General features: G+C 35.5%; 1 protein-coding gene across 1 annotated transcript in view; it reads left to right on the plus strand.

Moving 5' to 3' along the window:
• Positions 1–17,420, plus strand: part of LOC121725858 (glutaredoxin domain-containing cysteine-rich protein CG31559-like) — a 72,839-nt gene extending 55,419 nt beyond the window's left edge. Inside the window, exons 3-5 of the mRNA XM_042112997.1 lie at positions 817–1,050; positions 10,572–10,637; positions 15,539–17,420. Coding sequence (XP_041968931.1) covers positions 817–1,050; positions 10,572–10,637; positions 15,539–15,715 — 477 coding nt within the window. The 3' untranslated portion in view covers positions 15,716–17,420. The remainder of the gene's footprint in view (positions 1–816; positions 1,051–10,571; positions 10,638–15,538) is intronic.
• The last annotated feature ends 1,647 nt before the right edge of the window (positions 17,421–19,067 follow it).

The raw sequence follows: 19,067 nt of genomic DNA on the forward strand, positions 1-19,067 counted from the left end.
GCAGCCATCCTGCTCCCAAGATGTGCCATCGTTTATGAAATCATTGACCTTATTAGGCTTTGGAACACAAACGCTCTTTGACTACTTTTTTTAAATTCATTAATGGAAAGATTTTGAACGTGTTCTGGGATTTTATTGTAAAGGCGTATACATTAATACATACATTAATACAATAAAGGCGAGATTACACTAAGCGACACTACGCTGCAGTGGAGCAACGCGATACTTCACATACGGCAATTTGTATCAAGTCTCGCGTATCTTTGCTGCCATGCGGATAAAAAATAAGATTTATACAATCAATATTTGCCCGCGACTTGTCGCGTCGTTTGGCTGTAAAAAGTTACGATATGGTGCATTCTCACCTTAAAAAAAACTAGGAGATAAAGTGTTCTATGAAACATCACGATTCACGACAAACGTCCAACAGCTATATAGTTTTCAAAATTATAATAATTATAATAATAGTTTAAAAAAAACGAAAAACACTTGTCATTGGCTCTCAATACGTATGCAAAGTTTCGAATTATTTAATTGTACTGAAGATAGGTCAAAATCGTGCTCTAAGCCTAGACCTACAATAACATTGAAGAATATCACGTATTGCGTAATATTATTAACCGTGATACCGCTGATAATGTTGATATTGAACATCGCGCATCTTCAATCTAACTGTCACATAAACAGTTTAATAACATTGAAGCGCGATATTGACAGTACAATTGATCGTCTAAGGGCCGGCTAAGATTCCGTTACATACATACAGGTCCCATACCCAAGGTGATACAAGGGTGCTAAAAGGAACTTTTCTTTCAGAGCTACAAGGAGCGCGACGCGGGGAAGGTCGTCGTCTACACGACGACGATGGGCATCGTCCGCGGGACGTACCAGCGGTGTGTCCTCGTCAAGAAGATCCTGAGGAACCTGCTGGTGAAGTTCGAGGAGCGCGACGTGTTCATGAGCTCGGAGTACCAGGACGAGATCCGGGACAGGATGCGCAGCGACCAGATACTTGTGCCGCAGCTTTTCGTCGATGGACAGCATATTGGGGTAAGCCTGTATTTATATACTATAGGGATTTCGTGGTTGGATACCGCTGTCGATCCTGGTGACACAAGAGATACAGCTGTGGGAATGTGTGGTGGGCCAAAGCCTTAAGTGTTTATATTAATCGGACGCTGTAATAAAGCATTCGTGTACTAACCCACATAATAAATACGTTATGATATGAATGTAGTTATGTTCTTGAGATGATTTAGAACAAGACTTAATTCAAAATTTAAAAAAAAATCTTTGTGGGTTAGGACACAAGGTTACTAGATGACGCCCGCAACTCCGTTGCGCTAAAATACGTTTATTACACGGGAACCGAACATTTTTCCGGATAAAAAGTATTAGTACGGGAGCCCTATTTTTTTTTTATTACTATCAGGCAAATTTTTTGTGAGTAGCTTCATTTTGATAAGACGGACAGCATTTTATTTGTGAAAAATCTTGAAAGTGGAAGCTAACAGAAATAAAAAGGATTTCATACTTTGACTTGATGGTCCTAAAATATGGATTGTTCTATTTATAGGATAATGTTACTCTTAAATTATATCTTACATCTTTAAACGAGCAATTCTTGTATGTATATATAATTGGAATCTCGGAATCGGCTCCAACGATTTTCATGAAATTTAGTATATAGGGGGTTTCGGGGGCGATAAATCGATCTAGCTAGGAATTATTTTCAGAAAATATATTTTTATTCGTGTTTTATCGATAATCGATAAACTGAAAAATATGACTCTTCCTGACATCTATTGGCGAATAATAATACTATTTTGTTAGCAACTAATTGTTTTAACGACCAGCAGATGGCGTTATTAGGTAACACGAAGTCAATGAGTGTTTGCTATACCGAGCAAAGCTCGGTCATCCAGGTACTAACTATTAACCTATCAATATACAAAAACTCAGCTTGTTAGGGTTCCGTTTAATGGTTCAGTAGTCTACCAAGTTTTGTTGATTACAGAACCCTATAATAGAAGTTTTAGTCCTATGTCCTTTCCCGGGTCTCAAAGTATCTCCATATTATCATAATTCAGCAAAATCGGTTCAGCGGTTTGGGCGTGAAGAGTTAATAGACAGACAGACACACTTTCGCATTTATAATATTAGTAAGTATCGATTATATTATTTAATTTTTCCCTGCGACTTCATAAGCCACAAACAAAATACTGCAGGATCCGTGCACAATTATATTTCTTCCTATGAAAAGTAACTTTTCGTCAAAATTCTTCATCGGTCAAGCCGCCTGCGCATGTTGCCGTGACCAATGAAATAAAAATGCTATTTTAGATATTATTATAATATTAAAAATTAATGCAACATTTTCAAAATGACTTTTAATACCCCGCTTTGTTTTGGGGCCATTATAACATAGGGTGCATAGGGTGTGAAATTAATAGCCTATCCTAAAAACGTTGAAATTTAATATAGCATCGAAAACAGATTTTCATTTCAATCTTTTGTCTGCTTGTAAAATCTAGTAACAGAAAAACCTATGTGTAGGTAAGATGTATCATATTTTCTAGAAACACAATAAGTTTGAAATTGAATTCCAGGTCCAGCGCACCGTCGTTGGGTCGGAAAATTAAATTTGTAGGTTTTATACCGACATATCTACTCAAAGTCGCTTCTATTGTTAGATTCTTGGAACGGAGTACCAATCATACCACTATCAACCATCAATTTTTATGATATTATCAATTTTATTACGATATTTAATCTTATTTATGAAATACGAGCGATCCGCCCCGGCGTCACACGGGTATAAAATATATAGCCACTGAAAACATGATTAAAATCGATAGCCTATGATTCTTCACGTGATCTACTTCTTATCTGTGCCAAATAACATAAAAATTGCTCCAGCAGTTCGCGAGATAAGCCCTTTCAAATAATGTCCTTTGTTTTTTCCACATTCTCCTATTAGTCTTAGCGTGATAAATATAGCCTATAACCTTCCTTGATAAATGGGCTATCTAACACTGAAAGAATCATCAAAATCCGTTGCCTAGTTTTAAGGATTAAAGGGAACAAAGAGACATGAGGGAAAAAAGCGACTTGGTTTTATAATATGTATATAGAAGATTTATATTCGAGAAATATTCCATACAGCTGACAAAGCTACATAACCTCAGTTCTGAATTTTTACTAAAGAATGTTTAAAGACCTATTTCGAATAACTGATATTCGAAACAAACATTTACAATCGGCTTAACAATAAGTGGAAATTATTGGAAAAATATTTATAACAACGGAGTAATATTATCGTTTTAATTTTCTGCAAACTCGACTCCACGCGAACCGGCCGGTATAATATGATAAATCGTATCATTACAGATAATGCCCACTTGAACGTATTTTCCTGGAATATTGCATTTTCACAAAAAATATTTTCCATTTTTACAATTAACCCTGCGAAAATTTTATGATAATATCACGTATCGGCAATATAAAACATAAGCGATTTTATTTTATTTATTTCGTTACAAGCAATTTTTGACAAACAATCATATAAAAGCTTTAAGATTTCCTCAATAACAATATCATTATTTTATCGTGTCGTATAAATTATTTGGTATTATTGTTAGTGTAAAAATCTACGCAGGGGGAGGATCTATTTAATTAATTTTACTGAAGGTGTGATGATTGCTTTAGGCTATATTTTCTAGCGAAGCAAATTATCGCGTGTGAACTGGTCATTAAAAATAAAAAAGAACAGGTGTGGCTCAAGAATTTACTTCCCAACCTTCATAACAGGTTAATATAAAGGTCATAACATCATCGACGTAAACCAAAAACTCTTCATTTTATTAAAAGCCGCACCGATTCATAAAAACGTATTATAATTTCTGGTTTAATAAGATTCCTTTTTTACCCTAATCAGTTTGACGTGTCTGTCTGTCAGTCTGTCTGTCTGTCTGTCTGTGGCATCGTAGTATCCAAACGCGAGGACCGATTTTGATCTAGTTTTTTTTAGTTTGAAAGCTGACATATTCGAGAGTGTTCTTACCTATAGTTCTTTAACATCAGCCTGCTCATTGCTGAAATATCACGGTATATCTGGTTCGTGATAGGCCAATTAGCAACTTGCAGTCGTTTGATGGGTTTTATATTTTGCATTCTGGTTCGCGACACCTTGCATATCTTAGCGTTTCTAAATCTCCATAGTATCGACGCTGCGGCGACGCACTAAATGTATTACATAGAGCGAGGGCTCCCGGACTGTGTATCACAGTCACATATTGTGAGCTTCCATTAGTATCAACAGGAAAGCAATGATTAGGGCACTCGTAACCCCGATTACAAGATATCATCTGGAGAAAATCAGCAAGAAACAGCAAAGAAAGCAGTTTAGTTCTCAACGGGAGCATTAGCAAAGATAGGAAACAGAAATCACTTTTTACCTTCAATTTCACTAGGAAATGCGATGCGCATGATTACATGTTATGGCTTGCTTTTCACCTCGGAGATAAACCAGAAAATTTTCTTTTATACTATCTTAAAGTTCCCAGGTAGAAGGTACAATCGTAGATCATATTATCGTTTAGTGACATTTTGCTTTCTATCATCTATTTGTTTGCTATAATAATAATGTTATACTTACCTAAATTTACAATAATAAAGACAAATATTTCTTACCTTTTGCCTTGAGTCAGATACAGTTAGTTTCAATCTAAGATCATGTAATGTACGATGCTATTTTATGTAAGTAAAAGTATGTTGGAAAAATTGTAATTTCTTGTACGCCTCAGGCTTTTTTCGTACATAGCAATATGAAAGTGACTAAACATTGAGAATAACTTTATAGACTTATAAAACTTTATAATAATGCGAAGTTTAATAAATATAACGAGACGCGCGTCTTCTACACGCCTTTCGTCGTATTCTTCATCGTCATCGTTTCTTCTCTGCTTGGACTTATAAGATCTTTCTTTCTTCGTGAGCAGTCTAAACTTAGTCATCAGTTGTGACGCCTCCGTGGTCCATTGGCTAAAAGCGTGGCTCTTCTTGACACGGAGGTCGTGGGTTCGATTCCCGCGTTGGGAATATGTTATTTCCAAGTTTGGTTAGGACAATGCAGGCTGATTGTCTGACAAGTAAGATGATCCATGCGTCGAATGGGCATGTAAAAAAAGTTGGTCTTGCGCCTGATCTCTCGCCAGTCGTGTCGGTCTTCCGTCCCACTGGGTTATGAGAGTAAAAGGAATAGAGAGGCTCTTGTGTACTGCGCACACACTTGGGCACTACAAAATCACTCCTGCGTCACTGGCCTGGTTTTAATGAAACCGGACACCGTCACCGAAACCGATGATGATCTACTGATAATATTATTTGATGATTTACTGATAATATTATTATCAGTAAATCATAATTACTGATAATAATATTATCAGTAATTATGATGTTGCATTCGCTAGATTCAACAGAAAAGTTAAATGTTAACATTTTATGGAATTTGACATAACGTATCGCTATGGCGCTCGCGATGCGTTTTGTCAAATCGCAAACTTTTCTGATGCCTAATTTCGCTATTGAAACTAGCTAATGCAATCAATAACCATTCTGGTTAGCTATGCCTTTTGTCGAATTCTCTTTAAACTCCATCATCGTCGCCACTCGTCTTTGCACTTGAAATTTAGATTCGTCGCTCTTCGTATGTATCCACTGTAAACTGTTCTTATTACTTATTATCTTATTACTGAAATTCTCATTTTACTTATATTATGAAGGACTTATCCTTAAATGGAGGCATTTCGATAAAGGAACCGGACCATATTATTATCTGAATACGAAATCGGACTGCGGAAGGGGTGGATATTGGCAATTTAAGTCCATGTTGATAATAATGATACGGTCGGTATTCACACTGATGAGTTTCTTGTTTCGTTTCCATGTTTAATTTCAGCAGATGAGTATCGTCGTTAAATATTTGATATGAAACATTATCGAGAATTCGTGATTGTGCATAATTAGCTTTACTGACTCTGTGTCGGTTATTGAACCGTTTTTAGACTTAATTAGTATTTTGTAATAAATTAATGTTGTTACTTGATGCGAAGCTTAACAAACGTTACTAATGTTAAAAATGTTTGGGACCGATTATATTATATGCTTTTGTAAGCTGCAGCTGTTGTTGCCTCCCCACGTTGGGCCATCTCCAAAATATAATTAATTGACGTAAATTATGGGCAATCAAAGACGAACATTCCACTCTAGTCTCCATACTCCATACATTCGTAGTCGCCTCGTATATCGTCCATAACGGGCCAACGTATAGACTATAGAGCCTGGAATCACATCAAGATAATCCTCTCAGCTTTTAACTGGATAATATTATTTTAATTGGAATTCGTGTGCGTGAGCTAAAAATGAAAAGTAATGCTAATTACTTTCAGATTCCTAAATAAAAAGCATTACAATACAAAACTTGGTCTTCAATAAACAATTTGGCATTTGTATTGCCTCTATCAAGAGAGTTACAGTCATAACATCTAGGCAACAAGGTTTACATCTGCTTATAGGAAAACTGTTGTTTTAAATCCAAACGGGTAATGTGGATCTTGTTTTTATTTCACCCCATTTATATGGAACTAGTTTGTTGCTAAAGGCTGTTGTTATCTCTTTGGACCAGATACATGATATCCTTATAAGGATTACGAAAAATCGATATTAACAGCAGACATTTTAATGCAAAGATAAAGATATCCAATTAAATTCGCATTAGCAGGCGAATAAAATGAACGATTATTCATATTTAATTTTTTAGAATTATGCAAGCTTTAAATTAATATTGTTTTTATGTTTTTTGTCTTAATCTAAATGCTATTTTCTCATATTATATCATGCATATAATTCTCGACATGACACCGCGCCGGTATGAATTTGCGAAGCATCTTTATGATGTTTTAACTTACAATCCTGCAAGGATCAGATTTTTCAGTCTAGCGCCATCCTTGTGTATCTGTAGCTGCTAGCTGGTACGTGTACTTTAATTATATACAAGTACATTTAAGATTCGATCTTAACAACTCGACCATCGACTCAGATGTACATAATGAATGTATTATTGTCTGCCATATTTGGCTAGAATTGTACTAATGTGTATTGTGTGGCTAGAATCCACAGCGTTTTCTGTTCGTAGTTCTCATGATATTTGCACATTGTATTAAGCAGACATGATTTTTTGGACCCTAAACCATTCCTATTGACATGCAAACGGCGATAACTCTCTTATTACAATGTAATAGAGCACACATTCAGATGTTTGATTTCGTAATGGAGTACGTGTTGCCGTATGTTTGAAGACGACATATGTCCAATTATGAATGACCTTTAATGGTGTAACATCTTTATCGCATTTCATTAGCGTGAAGGATCTATTTGTAATGGTTCTTTATATTTTGAAAAGGCACGTCTTCTATTTAGTAATTTCTCGTCGGTTATATTCAGTTGAAGTATCTAATAGATCATAATAATATAATATTATCTCAGTTGTGACTCATATCTATAGTATTCATTTTGGGATTCGTTATAGAATTTTTGAGCAAATTGATGACAAACACAATGATTTTTGAACAATAATGATGCTAATCGTAGTCGGCCTCGAATGGCCTGGTGTTGAGCTGGAGCATACAAGCCAGTCTGGCCAGCGCGCAGCGGTAGGGCTAGAACGAGAAAAAGTTTTGCCCGGAATTACGATAGCATAGGCTCACAAAGAAAACATGCCAAGGGCCTGATTAGACCTACCGAGTACAGTGCCAGACAGTGCCCTCGCTGCACATTCATGATATACGAGTACATACCGATTACCGATTGGTTTGCTGATTGTCTCGCTGCTCTACTCATGCCAATATCAATAAACATGTATGCTAATACTATCAGAGAAGTTCATTCTTTGGCAGATCGTGGACGTACGTAGTTTGGACGGGTTATGTCAAACCCACCGACAGATTTCAAATGGCATAATTCGACCAAATGACATAGATCCGTCAACTGCCTATGAATCAATTTATCCGATGGTACAACGGCCAAACTGTCCAGCTACAACTGCTAGATCGTATAAATCAAGATGTTACTTAACATAAAATGATGAAGAAAGGAGGGTAATATTTAATGTTTATTATAATAAACGATGGAGCAATTGCGCAGGGATGCGGCCAAGGCTTCGAATTACACGTGGCGAGTATCAATTAAGTGCAGCGAACTCGATCGCCACTCCACTTATTAGTTATTACTGTAGTCCGCTGCAAAACAACTTAATGGACTATCAGCATCTCCTACGTACTGAGTGATAAATAAATAATATATATTTTTATTCAAAATAGGTATCATAAATACTATTTTTGAAAGACGTTCGGGAACTAACCCGGCGAGAAGAACCGGCGTAAAAAACTCGCACGGGCCATCTTTTACTAAAAAGATGGAAAATTACAATATGGCTTACAGTTATGTAATAAAATAAAAGTAAAGATATTTAATGATTACTTAAGAGGTCGACTAACCCCAAAAATCAAACATCGTCCTTCTCTCTTCACACTCACGCCCGTCTTTCATATGCCAGGTGGAAAAGAACGACGCGGATTAGTTTTTTCTCAATAACTCGATAAATATGCAACATTTTAAAAATCCGCTAGGTCGATCTCTCCATGATAGAATTTTATACAATGTGTTAAAATATTAACTTAGTTCAATGCACGGTTATGGCAATAAATGAAAATTTCGTGAAAATTAGATGCATCTTTGTTAATTTTTTTCTATGGAGAAAATTTTAAGATATCGTGTTTTTGCTCAGATCGAATTCTCGGAAATATAATGTAGTATCTAATTATAGAAAATGAAACAATTTGGGGCTTATTTTCAAGTATAAAAATGAATTATAAAATCGACACTTTAGGGTTAGTCGCCCCTTAACTTAAATAAAGAGTTGGACAGAAAATGTACTATCAGAGAAGTTGATTCATAGGCATAACATGGCGGACCTAGGAAATTTGGTTGCATTATGTCAAACCTGTTTGTTACCTGACAGATCACATCTTGTGAATTGACAAAATCCGACCAATAGACGTAGGTCCATCCAGCCTTTATACGTGGGAGAGCCATGCTTCGGCACGAATGGGCCGGCTCCACCGGAGAAATACCACGTTCTCACAGAAAACCGGCGTGAAACAGTACTTGCGCTGTGTTTCGTCGAGTGAGTGAGTTTACCGGAGGCCCAATCCCCTACCCTATTCCCCTCTCTTCCCTCCCCTATTCCCTTCCCTTCCTTACTATATTAACCTATTCCCTCTTAAAAGGCCGGCAACGCACTTGCAGCTCTTCTGATGCTGCGAGTGTCCATGGGCGACGGAAGTTGCTTCCCATCAGGTGACCCGTTTGCTCGTTTGCCCCCTTATTTCATAAAAAAAAGCCTATGAATCTTTATTCTTCGATGATACAAAGCTTCAAAATTAAGTTGTCCCTTTGTGTTATATACTTAACAAAAATATTACGACACAAATGATTCATTTTATGTGCGTATCAACACGTATCAAAAGTAACAAAATAATTACCGTCTTTTGACTGCCTTACTCATCTGCCATCGTTTTTCACTTTTTTACTAATTAAAACTCACACACTGGTAAATTAAGAGCGTGCTAAATCCCCTACTACCTACAAACCTACAGAAATATAGTTCCTAACAATTTGGCACCAGCAAAAACTCTCGTACAGCCTATCTTCGTTATTCATGTAAAAACCCAGAAGCCAAGTTTATCCACAAGTTTATGCGCGATAAACGCATTCGACAATGTTAACAATGAGCCATTATTGTAAAACGTCTAATTGTAGTATTTGCGAACAACTATCCCACATTTCTCTTAAACCATTGTTCGGAGACAAATTATACATTTTTGTGTTTATTCTAACGGTTTTATCACTTTGATCTATTAATCATTTGAGTTTCTAAGCCTTTGTGGATTTTATGTTAAAAGAGTATAAAGTAATTAGGCGGTCCTACAGAGTTTTATGTTTTAGGCTGCTTATATACCTATTTAAGAGAAAAACGATGAGCAAAATCATATTACATATGGCCGTGATCCCTGAAAACCTAAAAAGTAACGTAAGCGTAAACTTCTATTACTTTTTAGGTTTTCAGGGATTTATAATTGTAAACCATGTTTTTAAACAACATAATATTATTGTTTTATTATAATACATGTTGCTAACGAGCACACGAACAACTATTGCCTGTTATCCTAGCAAACCTTTTATCCTACGCAACATAATAATAACTGTAATTGAAAAATATGTAATGTTTTTATCACGATTTTATAAGCTCGGACTGTATGTACGTAACGGAATCTTTGAGCACGATTTTTACCTATCTCCAATAGTCTAGTTAATTCAAAACTTTGCATACGTATTAAAAGCCAATGACAATGCAATAATTTGTTAAAGTTTTTGACAAAAAAGAAAAAAACAATTAAAAACGTGGCTTGTGTTTTTTTTTATTATTATTTATTATTGTTTTATGATTTCAGGATGCAGACACAGTGGAAAAGCTAAACGAGAGCGGTGAGCTGAGGAAAATGCTGAAGCCTTATAAGGTAAGTAAGACATGTATCTTGCCATTCTTTTTGCAAAAAAATCTATAAGTATAACGATTTTATGTTTCTATCATACAATGTCCCGGAGCAAATTTTTCTAAAGTGCCTAAAAATATTATATTTAACAATTAAATTTTAAGGACAGGTATCCATAATAATTATTGTGTCTATATTATTTACTATTTAGTAAAAATATGTAAGAAACATTTGAAGAGGTTACTCTATGAGATTAAAGTTTTCTTCATTTCTTCTGAAACAACTTCGAAGGCATACTATATATTTATATGTATAACTAGATTGAAAAAAATCATATCACAGTAGGGTCTCGGTAACCGGACTCCCGCCGCTCGTCCGGTGATCGCTGTAATCCGGCCGGCCGGAGATTTAAACACTGCTTTAAAAGGCTGAAGACGGAAGATAAGGAAATTGATAGCCATGAAGTTATGTTTTTCCGTCAACTTAGAGACCGAGCTTTTGTAATGAAGTATGAAAATCATAAACACATGAGTATTACAGACTTTTTCAATAATAATTAACTAATGTTCTATTTTAACTAACTGATTTCTTACATGGTTGTAATTATTATGAACATGTACATTTTGTCTTTATGCTATAATTTAAAAATTGATTAAAGAAACTACGGTTAAACATATTCGGTCTTACTACAAAAATGTTATAAACACTTGTTTAAACCATTGGTTTTATTAACATTAAATATTGCATACTTATAATAATCCGGACGCTTCGATAATTCGAAAAGGGTCTTGTTTTTGCCTCTCCGAATTAACAAGGCCCTACTGTATTTCATTACTACCTACAAACGTAAAGAAGCTCCACGTAGCAACATTATGTAAGGGAAGTGGGAACGCTCGATCGTGTTGACAGAAGGTTCGGCTAAGTGATATTTATCTACGTCCAATTACTATCACTTACATTAGGACATCCAGTACTTAGGAAATTGCCAGATACTAGGTCAATTTTGAACCTAAGTAAATTACATATATAACCTAAATGTATCCTAAATTAATGGTTGTCAAGTTTTAGCGGCTTTTCGGAAGAATCTTCTTAAGTTTTGGAAGCTTTACCTATTTTATATATTTTTTATCAAAATTACGCGAGAACGTCGATATGCCATATTGCATCACATAAAGTTTATATCACTAAAGTTTATTTTTGACCGTAAAACGTTTAACATAAAAATTGACGAGACAAAAGAATTTATTTCAACAAAGATATTATACAGACGTAAACGGCACTGGGCAATTTATGGCGTGCCAGTAAAAATTCACAAAATGAAACCTCAAACTTTTGTTTGTTGAAATATTTTTGTCGGAGATTTTCTCTAACTCGCTAAAATTAGAAACCCGAAATCCAGATGTCGAGGATTATATAAATTACTGTTGCTTAAAAAAAGATTAATTAAAGATTGTTTACTTACTGTTTTCTTTTCTTTGTAAGTATAAATAAAGATGTCAAAGATAAACTACGTAAAGATAAACGTACTTCTTTTAGTTTGATTACTTAATTAATAATGTTAAAGTAAACAGTCAAGTCTACTCTACGGTTAGCTTACGGTTAAATTATAGGCTTGTTTAATAATAATTATCAAGGGGGTTAATTTTTACGCCAGTCGCCAAGGCATTATTACAAAATTAATTAACTTTCAATAATATAAGTTCAATAAACTGAACATCCCCCTGATAAGACTAAAGGCGTATTTTCTGAGAACTAAATTATTATTCGATCACTCTCGGAAAATGTTAAAAATCGAAAACATGCACCATAGTACACGAACTTTTAAACATTGTTGTATATGTTTTTGGATTCCTGCTTCAATAAATAAAAACAAACGAACTCACACACGATTTTAGCAAAGACAATCATAAAACTCATATTCCGAATGCCAATATTCTTATTTGCAGTATAAAAAGTTTAAACATGTAAAATATAACGGTACCGTGCCGCCGGCCGGCTTCGGCAAATATGCGACGTACACGTACTATGTCAATATAATATTATACGCGGCTAGCTCAATTTGCGAATAAGGAGTAAGTACTAAAAACTTTTATACACCTACCTATAAAAAGTAGATAAATACCTATTCTCAGGCCTAACGAATATACTATCATAGAAGTTGATTTGAATTGACATATGCCGACCAATTAATGACGACATAGGTCCGTCGACTGCCTAAAAATCAATTTCCTCGGTGGTACATACAAAATTTAATTAAAATCGGTTGAGCCATTTTAGAGGAGTTCGCGCACAAACACTGTGACACGAGAATTTTATATATTAGATTAGTGCATAGACGTGGAATGTTTTAGTGTCCAATGTCTATAGCATATTTAGTGAGCTCGAACAGGAAGATTGGACTTGACTGTTTACTTACTTTTAATCAGGACGTATTCTGAATGTGTCCGTTATACATATGTGTAGAGTTCACCGTAGCAGCGCTGAAATAATTTTTTTGCGATTTTTAAATTGTATGGGTAAGCATCATAAATTGCCCATACTAAGGTAAAAAAGTTACTCTTTCAGCACTGCTTCCTGTCTATGTATAGAGTTCACTGTAAAGTGAACTCTATACATAGACAAATTACAGACCTTAAAGTATTATCGCTTTGTTTTGTTACACCCTGTATACTTTATTCACCGTACGAACTTTAGATATTAGTGTATTTTCCAATATAGCGGCGTCATTTCTAATTTTGTTCACTCGCCAAAACAGCCTTGTAAATATACCTCAATAGCTACGAATAATAAAAACTAAGGAAACGTAACTCCCATACTTCAACCATTTTGAAGTTGGTTCCTTTTCGCACACTAAAATAATACAATGCTCTACAAAACACAACATTCAAATTGTTTTTTTTTTATGAAATAAGGGGGCAAACGAGCAAACGGGTCACCTGATGGAAAGCAACTTCCGTCGCCCATGGACACTCGCAGCATCAGAAGTGCTGCAGGTGCGTTGCCGGCCTTTTAAGAGGGAATATAGGGGAGGGTAGGGAAGGGAATAGGGTAGGGGATTGGGCCTCCGGTAAATTAAAGCCGTTGACAATAATTGTCACTTCCATAAATAATTAGCCAGCCAGTTCCAAAAGTTTAAAATATTCTGGCAGACTGAAGATTCAGCTATATCTGGTACCGACTTCAAAATTATGAAGATTGAGTACAGAAATAGTTGAGTTTTAGCCGAATTCGGAAAAATGCATTATTAAATAGGAAAAATTATTTAATACTTTTTAGTTCATATACTTAATATGGATGTTATTATTGTTTTTACCTTGGAAGTCGGTTTCAATTTTTTGTTAAAAATAATAATTTCATGTAGAATCGGAACAAATTTTTTGACACAGTAATTACGCTTCCTTAGTTTTTATTATTCGTTGCTCAATAGCATTCTCTAACCACAATAGACATAACTACCAGTAGTTCGACTGCAAAGAAACTGTCCGTTTCAATATCTGTCAAATTCGTCGGGTTTCACTAGGATTATGAACGGAATGTGCCTCGCGCTGGCTGATATAATTTATTATTAAATATTTAAAATGAAAATTTCAAAATTGGATTCTGACAATTTTAATCGCATGTGCCAAAACACAAAGAAAAATACGACCAAAGAGGAACACGTCCAGCGAATATGTCATAGTTTTAAATTCGTAGGTAACAATTTAACAACCCTAGCGACGATTTTCGTCATAATACGTCAAATTTAAAAATTTCAACATCAGTTCTAAGTCGGCATACTCTATAATTCTGTCTACTCTGCCCTAACCAATGAAGTTTGACAGCTACGTCGGTGTGCTGTCATAAGACTGTCAGCGTAATTGTCTTCCCCTCACTACGCTGTCGATAGAATTATTGTTTTGAGAAACAATAGAATGTCACATTACCTTCACTACAATAAGTTTTGATCTTCGCTTATTGTCTAATTTGTATAGTTATACGTGTTTTGGCAATCGACGTCATCTGTGTTTAGGTATTTACTGAATTTCAATAGAAAGTCTGAACCAATGAAATGATGATAAATTATAAGCAAAAAACTTTTTGAAAAAAATCTTTTATTTAAATACTTACTTTAAAAAGAAGGAAAAAAATTTGCCCTTAAAAATTCTAACTATTAAATTATAAACCTCAGTATATTATACAATTTGCATGATAATAAAAGCTTGTCGCGTGATTTGTTAATAATAAACTAGTAAGTGCCAACTTATCTGAGTAAACTGATATTATATTTTTTATTTTATTAAAGTAATTAAATATTGACAGATTAAATTTAGTTTGTTATTATTTTTAGCAATATTCCGCGAAAACGTTTTCGCGGAATATTGCTAAAAATAATAACAAACTAAATTTAAACTATGGATTTCCGCAAAGTAACGCCTGATTCCATTAACAGTTGACAGATTGTTAAGTCTCGCGACAAGCTTTTATAATAATGCAAATTGTATAATAAACTTATTGAGGTTTATAACTTAATAGTTAGAATTTTTAAGGGCAAATTTATTTCCTTCTTTTTAAAGTAAGTAAGTATTTAAATAAAAGCTTTTTTTCAAAAAGTTTTTTGCTTATAATTTATTTTTGTTTTTTAGTTAAATCTCTGACTGGATTTCTTAAGTCTGCTTGATTGTAGTTTGTTTTGTTTCAAGAATTTGTTAAAATCTGATTAACTTAATTTAAGTCTTTAAAAACCGTACTTAATTTTACGACTAAAAAATAAATATGACACGACACGACACGACACGACACGACACGACACGACACGACACGACACGACACGACACGACACGACACGACACGACACGACTCAACCCGTCGTCATCTGTCGGCTGGGTTTGACACGACGCGACCAAATTATGTTGCATAAAAAGTCAACTATTTTTTTCCTCTTCCAGAGTCCCGATGCCTGCACGACGTGCAACATGTGCGGTGGGTTCCGGCTCCTCCCCTGCAGGATCTGCAACGGCTCCAAGAAGAGTCTCCATAGGAACCATTTCACTGCCGAATTTGTCGCCTTGAAATGTATGAACTGCGACGAAGTCGGCCTCGTCAGATGTGAAGCCTGCTCTTGATTTTTCTTCGCTTTTTTTTCTTCACTCTCTCCAAAAAGAGAGAGAAAATGGAAAATTCCGTTAAGAATAATTTCCCGGCACTCATCAGGTCAAAATAATTTAAAAAAGAGATTTATAAATAAGATTTACTCAATCCAAATACTGGTAATTTATTTAGTTACAGAATCTTAATTATCTAAGAACAAACTATACGAATAAACATTAATTCTAAGTCCAGATAATGTTTTAGATGTTACGAGTGACCTCAATATTTAAAGTACATTGTCGTTTTATATGCCACGATTATATTTATAGTATTCTAATCCTAATCTCTTTTAATTAATTTGTTTTAGAATAAATCTCGTAAGACCTTATGAGAAGTTCGTAACAGTCATAAAAAGTGGTGCTATTTACTCGCTCTGATGGTCAGATAGAAATACTGCCACTTTCTACGTAAGCTAGACAGAAAGTTGTGTAAAAAAATAAGTGACTTTTAATATTAATACAGTTGCATACATAACAACATCGCTCGGAGTATTGTGCAACTGCGAGCTAGTGTTTCCATTATTACAACTTTTGTAATTAAAATTAAACAAATTCTGCTTTCTAAGCTACCACCTGTATTTTGCTAAGTTCAGCTTAGTAGAAAATTAAGGTATTTGTAATTTGTGTCACAAAAATGTATTAGATCGAAAGATTGAATAATGATATTGACATTTTTATTGTAAGTGCTACTAACTGTAGCTTTACTTAAATACTACATTGAAATACTGATCATAAAAGATATCTTACAAGCTAACGTCAGTGCAGAATAATATTGATTACTTACTTACAAAAAATATTTCAATATTCTTAATCCATTCCAAATTTTTGCACTTTTTTGTACAAATTATCTTCGTATACTCAAAAATAAATTAGTTTTAAAATCTTAAAATAATTATTACTATAAATATACAGCTAAAACTAACCTTAAATAGTTAAAGAATAATTAATGTGTAAGTAATACATAAGTGTAAAAAATATTTAAGTACTAAAAATTTAATGAAACTTGTGTTGTGACTGCTCAAACTAGTTAAACTCGTAGGAATTAGAATTTACATACGTATGCATGTCATGTTTTTAGAACTATACTAGATATTGGAATATTATGCCATAGTTAATTGCAATAAATTCTAGTTAAGATATATTTGTTTAGATACTGAAGATTTGCAATTTTATTTTCTAGAAGGAAATTAATAGAAGTTTAAAATTTTAATACTGTATTTTGTCGCGCTGTAGTGTGTAGGTTGTGCAGTGGCGGCGCAAGACCAAAATTTTATGTGGGTAAAATATATTTTGCGAGGCCCCCTGATGGATGACGCAAGAAGACGGATTTCGTTGAAAGATTTTTTTTGATACTCGTAAATCCTAAAAAAAAACGTGCTGTCCAAGTGGCGCGAGGCCCCTAGGACCGCGAGGCCGTGGGCGGTCGGCCACACCGCCCACGCCTTACGCCGCCTCTGAGGTTGTGTGGCGGTAACCACAATTAGCGTCACAATCCTGCATCGCGCTATCGAAATTTTCTAAGTGGATATGCCACCGTAGTTAATAAATAGCGCGGTATGTATAATGTAGCAAATCGGCTAGAACTATAAACAAATATACAAGATGTTAATGTAAGCACCGCGGTTATCCTAGAAATCATCAAATGAGCCCGTCAAAATGCACAACTTTTTCTATGAGAACAATGCTGGGAACTCAAAAAAATCCGTCTTCATAGCCATAAAAATTGCCGATCCGGGCATCCGTATGGGTATCAAGACGGCATTTTTTTTCAGTACCCAGCATTGTTCTCATATAAAAAGTTGTTCATTTTTAACGGGCTCATTTGATGGTTTCGAGGATAACGGTGTTTACACTAACACACTGTATATTAAAAATCGGATATAATTACAAAATTCTCAGTAAAAGCATTTGAATGCCTCCCTCGAGGGCATTTAGTAATTAGTGATCGAAATCCGATCGGTTATACGGATTACTGTATATATAGATTAGTTCGAGGAAAATGTGGGGATGATGTTAACAAGTAACGGCCGCATTCAGAAACATTGAATGATGAATGAAAATTTAATGAAGAGTTTCACAGACAATGTATGGGGCTTATGTCAAAATTTACATTTAATTACAGTTAAGTAATTAATATTCCTCTCTGAGTGCGGCAGAACCAGTGTGAGGGACAACTCACAATACGATATATTATTTTACCAACATAATATTATATTTAACAAGTGCATTTACTGCTCGAGTGTTTTGTACCCAACCATTGGCTGTCCCTATTATCATTGGCACCATTTTTGTATAATGGGATTTTATGTTGTTCACTTAGGGTCAATTCGGTCCGCAACGCGACGCTAAGATGCATTTCAGTATGGATTTGACAGATTTCAATTGTGCGAGGTGTCATGCAAATCATTCTGTCAATTCAGAACAAATTTATGGTGCCTTCTCACGGCGCGTATTATCGCAAGCCGCGCCGCGCCCGCTCGAGCCACGCGCCGTGTGAAGGGGTGGCTCGGGCTGGCTCGAGCAGGCGCGTTTAATATCACGCGCCAGCTCGAGCCACGCGCCCTAAGGTAGTGGTGGCGTGGTTGCGTTCTCACGGCGCGTGCTAGCCGCGCCGTGCCCGCTCGAGCCACGCGCCGTGTGAAGGGGTGGCGCGGCGCGGCTCGTGCAGGCGCGTCCCGATCCGATTAAAGTCGGTAACTTCAAAGGCGTGGCTTGAGCAAACAGGCGATCACGAGCCACCCCTTAAGAATCCCGCCGTGAGAAGTCACGGCGTGTGATATCACAAGCCGTGCCTTAGAAATGCATCTACGCGTCGCGTTGCGGTCTGAATTGACTCGTGCCAATATTTGAGCGTATTCATCTTCTTTATATTTCTTTATGAATTTTTCGCGTACTCGTGTTCGTAAATCCACGAGCACACTAGCGATTTATAAGTTGTAACTTTTTTATGAAAAATACGTGCAGCTCCCGCATTCTGTTGCCTTGGGTCTAACGACTCGGCATTCTAATGCTGCTCACGTATGCAATCTGCTATGTCAATAACTATGAAGTTTCTGGGTCGCTTGTATGTACATAACTTTACATTTTGTATTCGCTCAAGGGTCAGTTCATACTAACGCGATGCAACTGTGCATAAAAACGTTATATTATGTACGAGTACTAAAATGACGTGTCGCGCTGCGTCGCGTGTTGCAGCGCTTTTCATGCGTAAACAGCTTCGTCAATTAATATGCATTTCTTTTTATCTTTGTGAACACACCCTTATCATAAATATTGTAAATCTTATAATAAACGACTTTCGTATTCGTATCTAAGGTAACATCAGAAT

The sequence above is a fragment of the Aricia agestis genome, chromosome 4 (assembly GCF_905147365.1).
Source record: "Aricia agestis chromosome 4, ilAriAges1.1, whole genome shotgun sequence".
Taxonomy (NCBI): domain Eukaryota; kingdom Metazoa; phylum Arthropoda; class Insecta; order Lepidoptera; family Lycaenidae; genus Aricia; species Aricia agestis.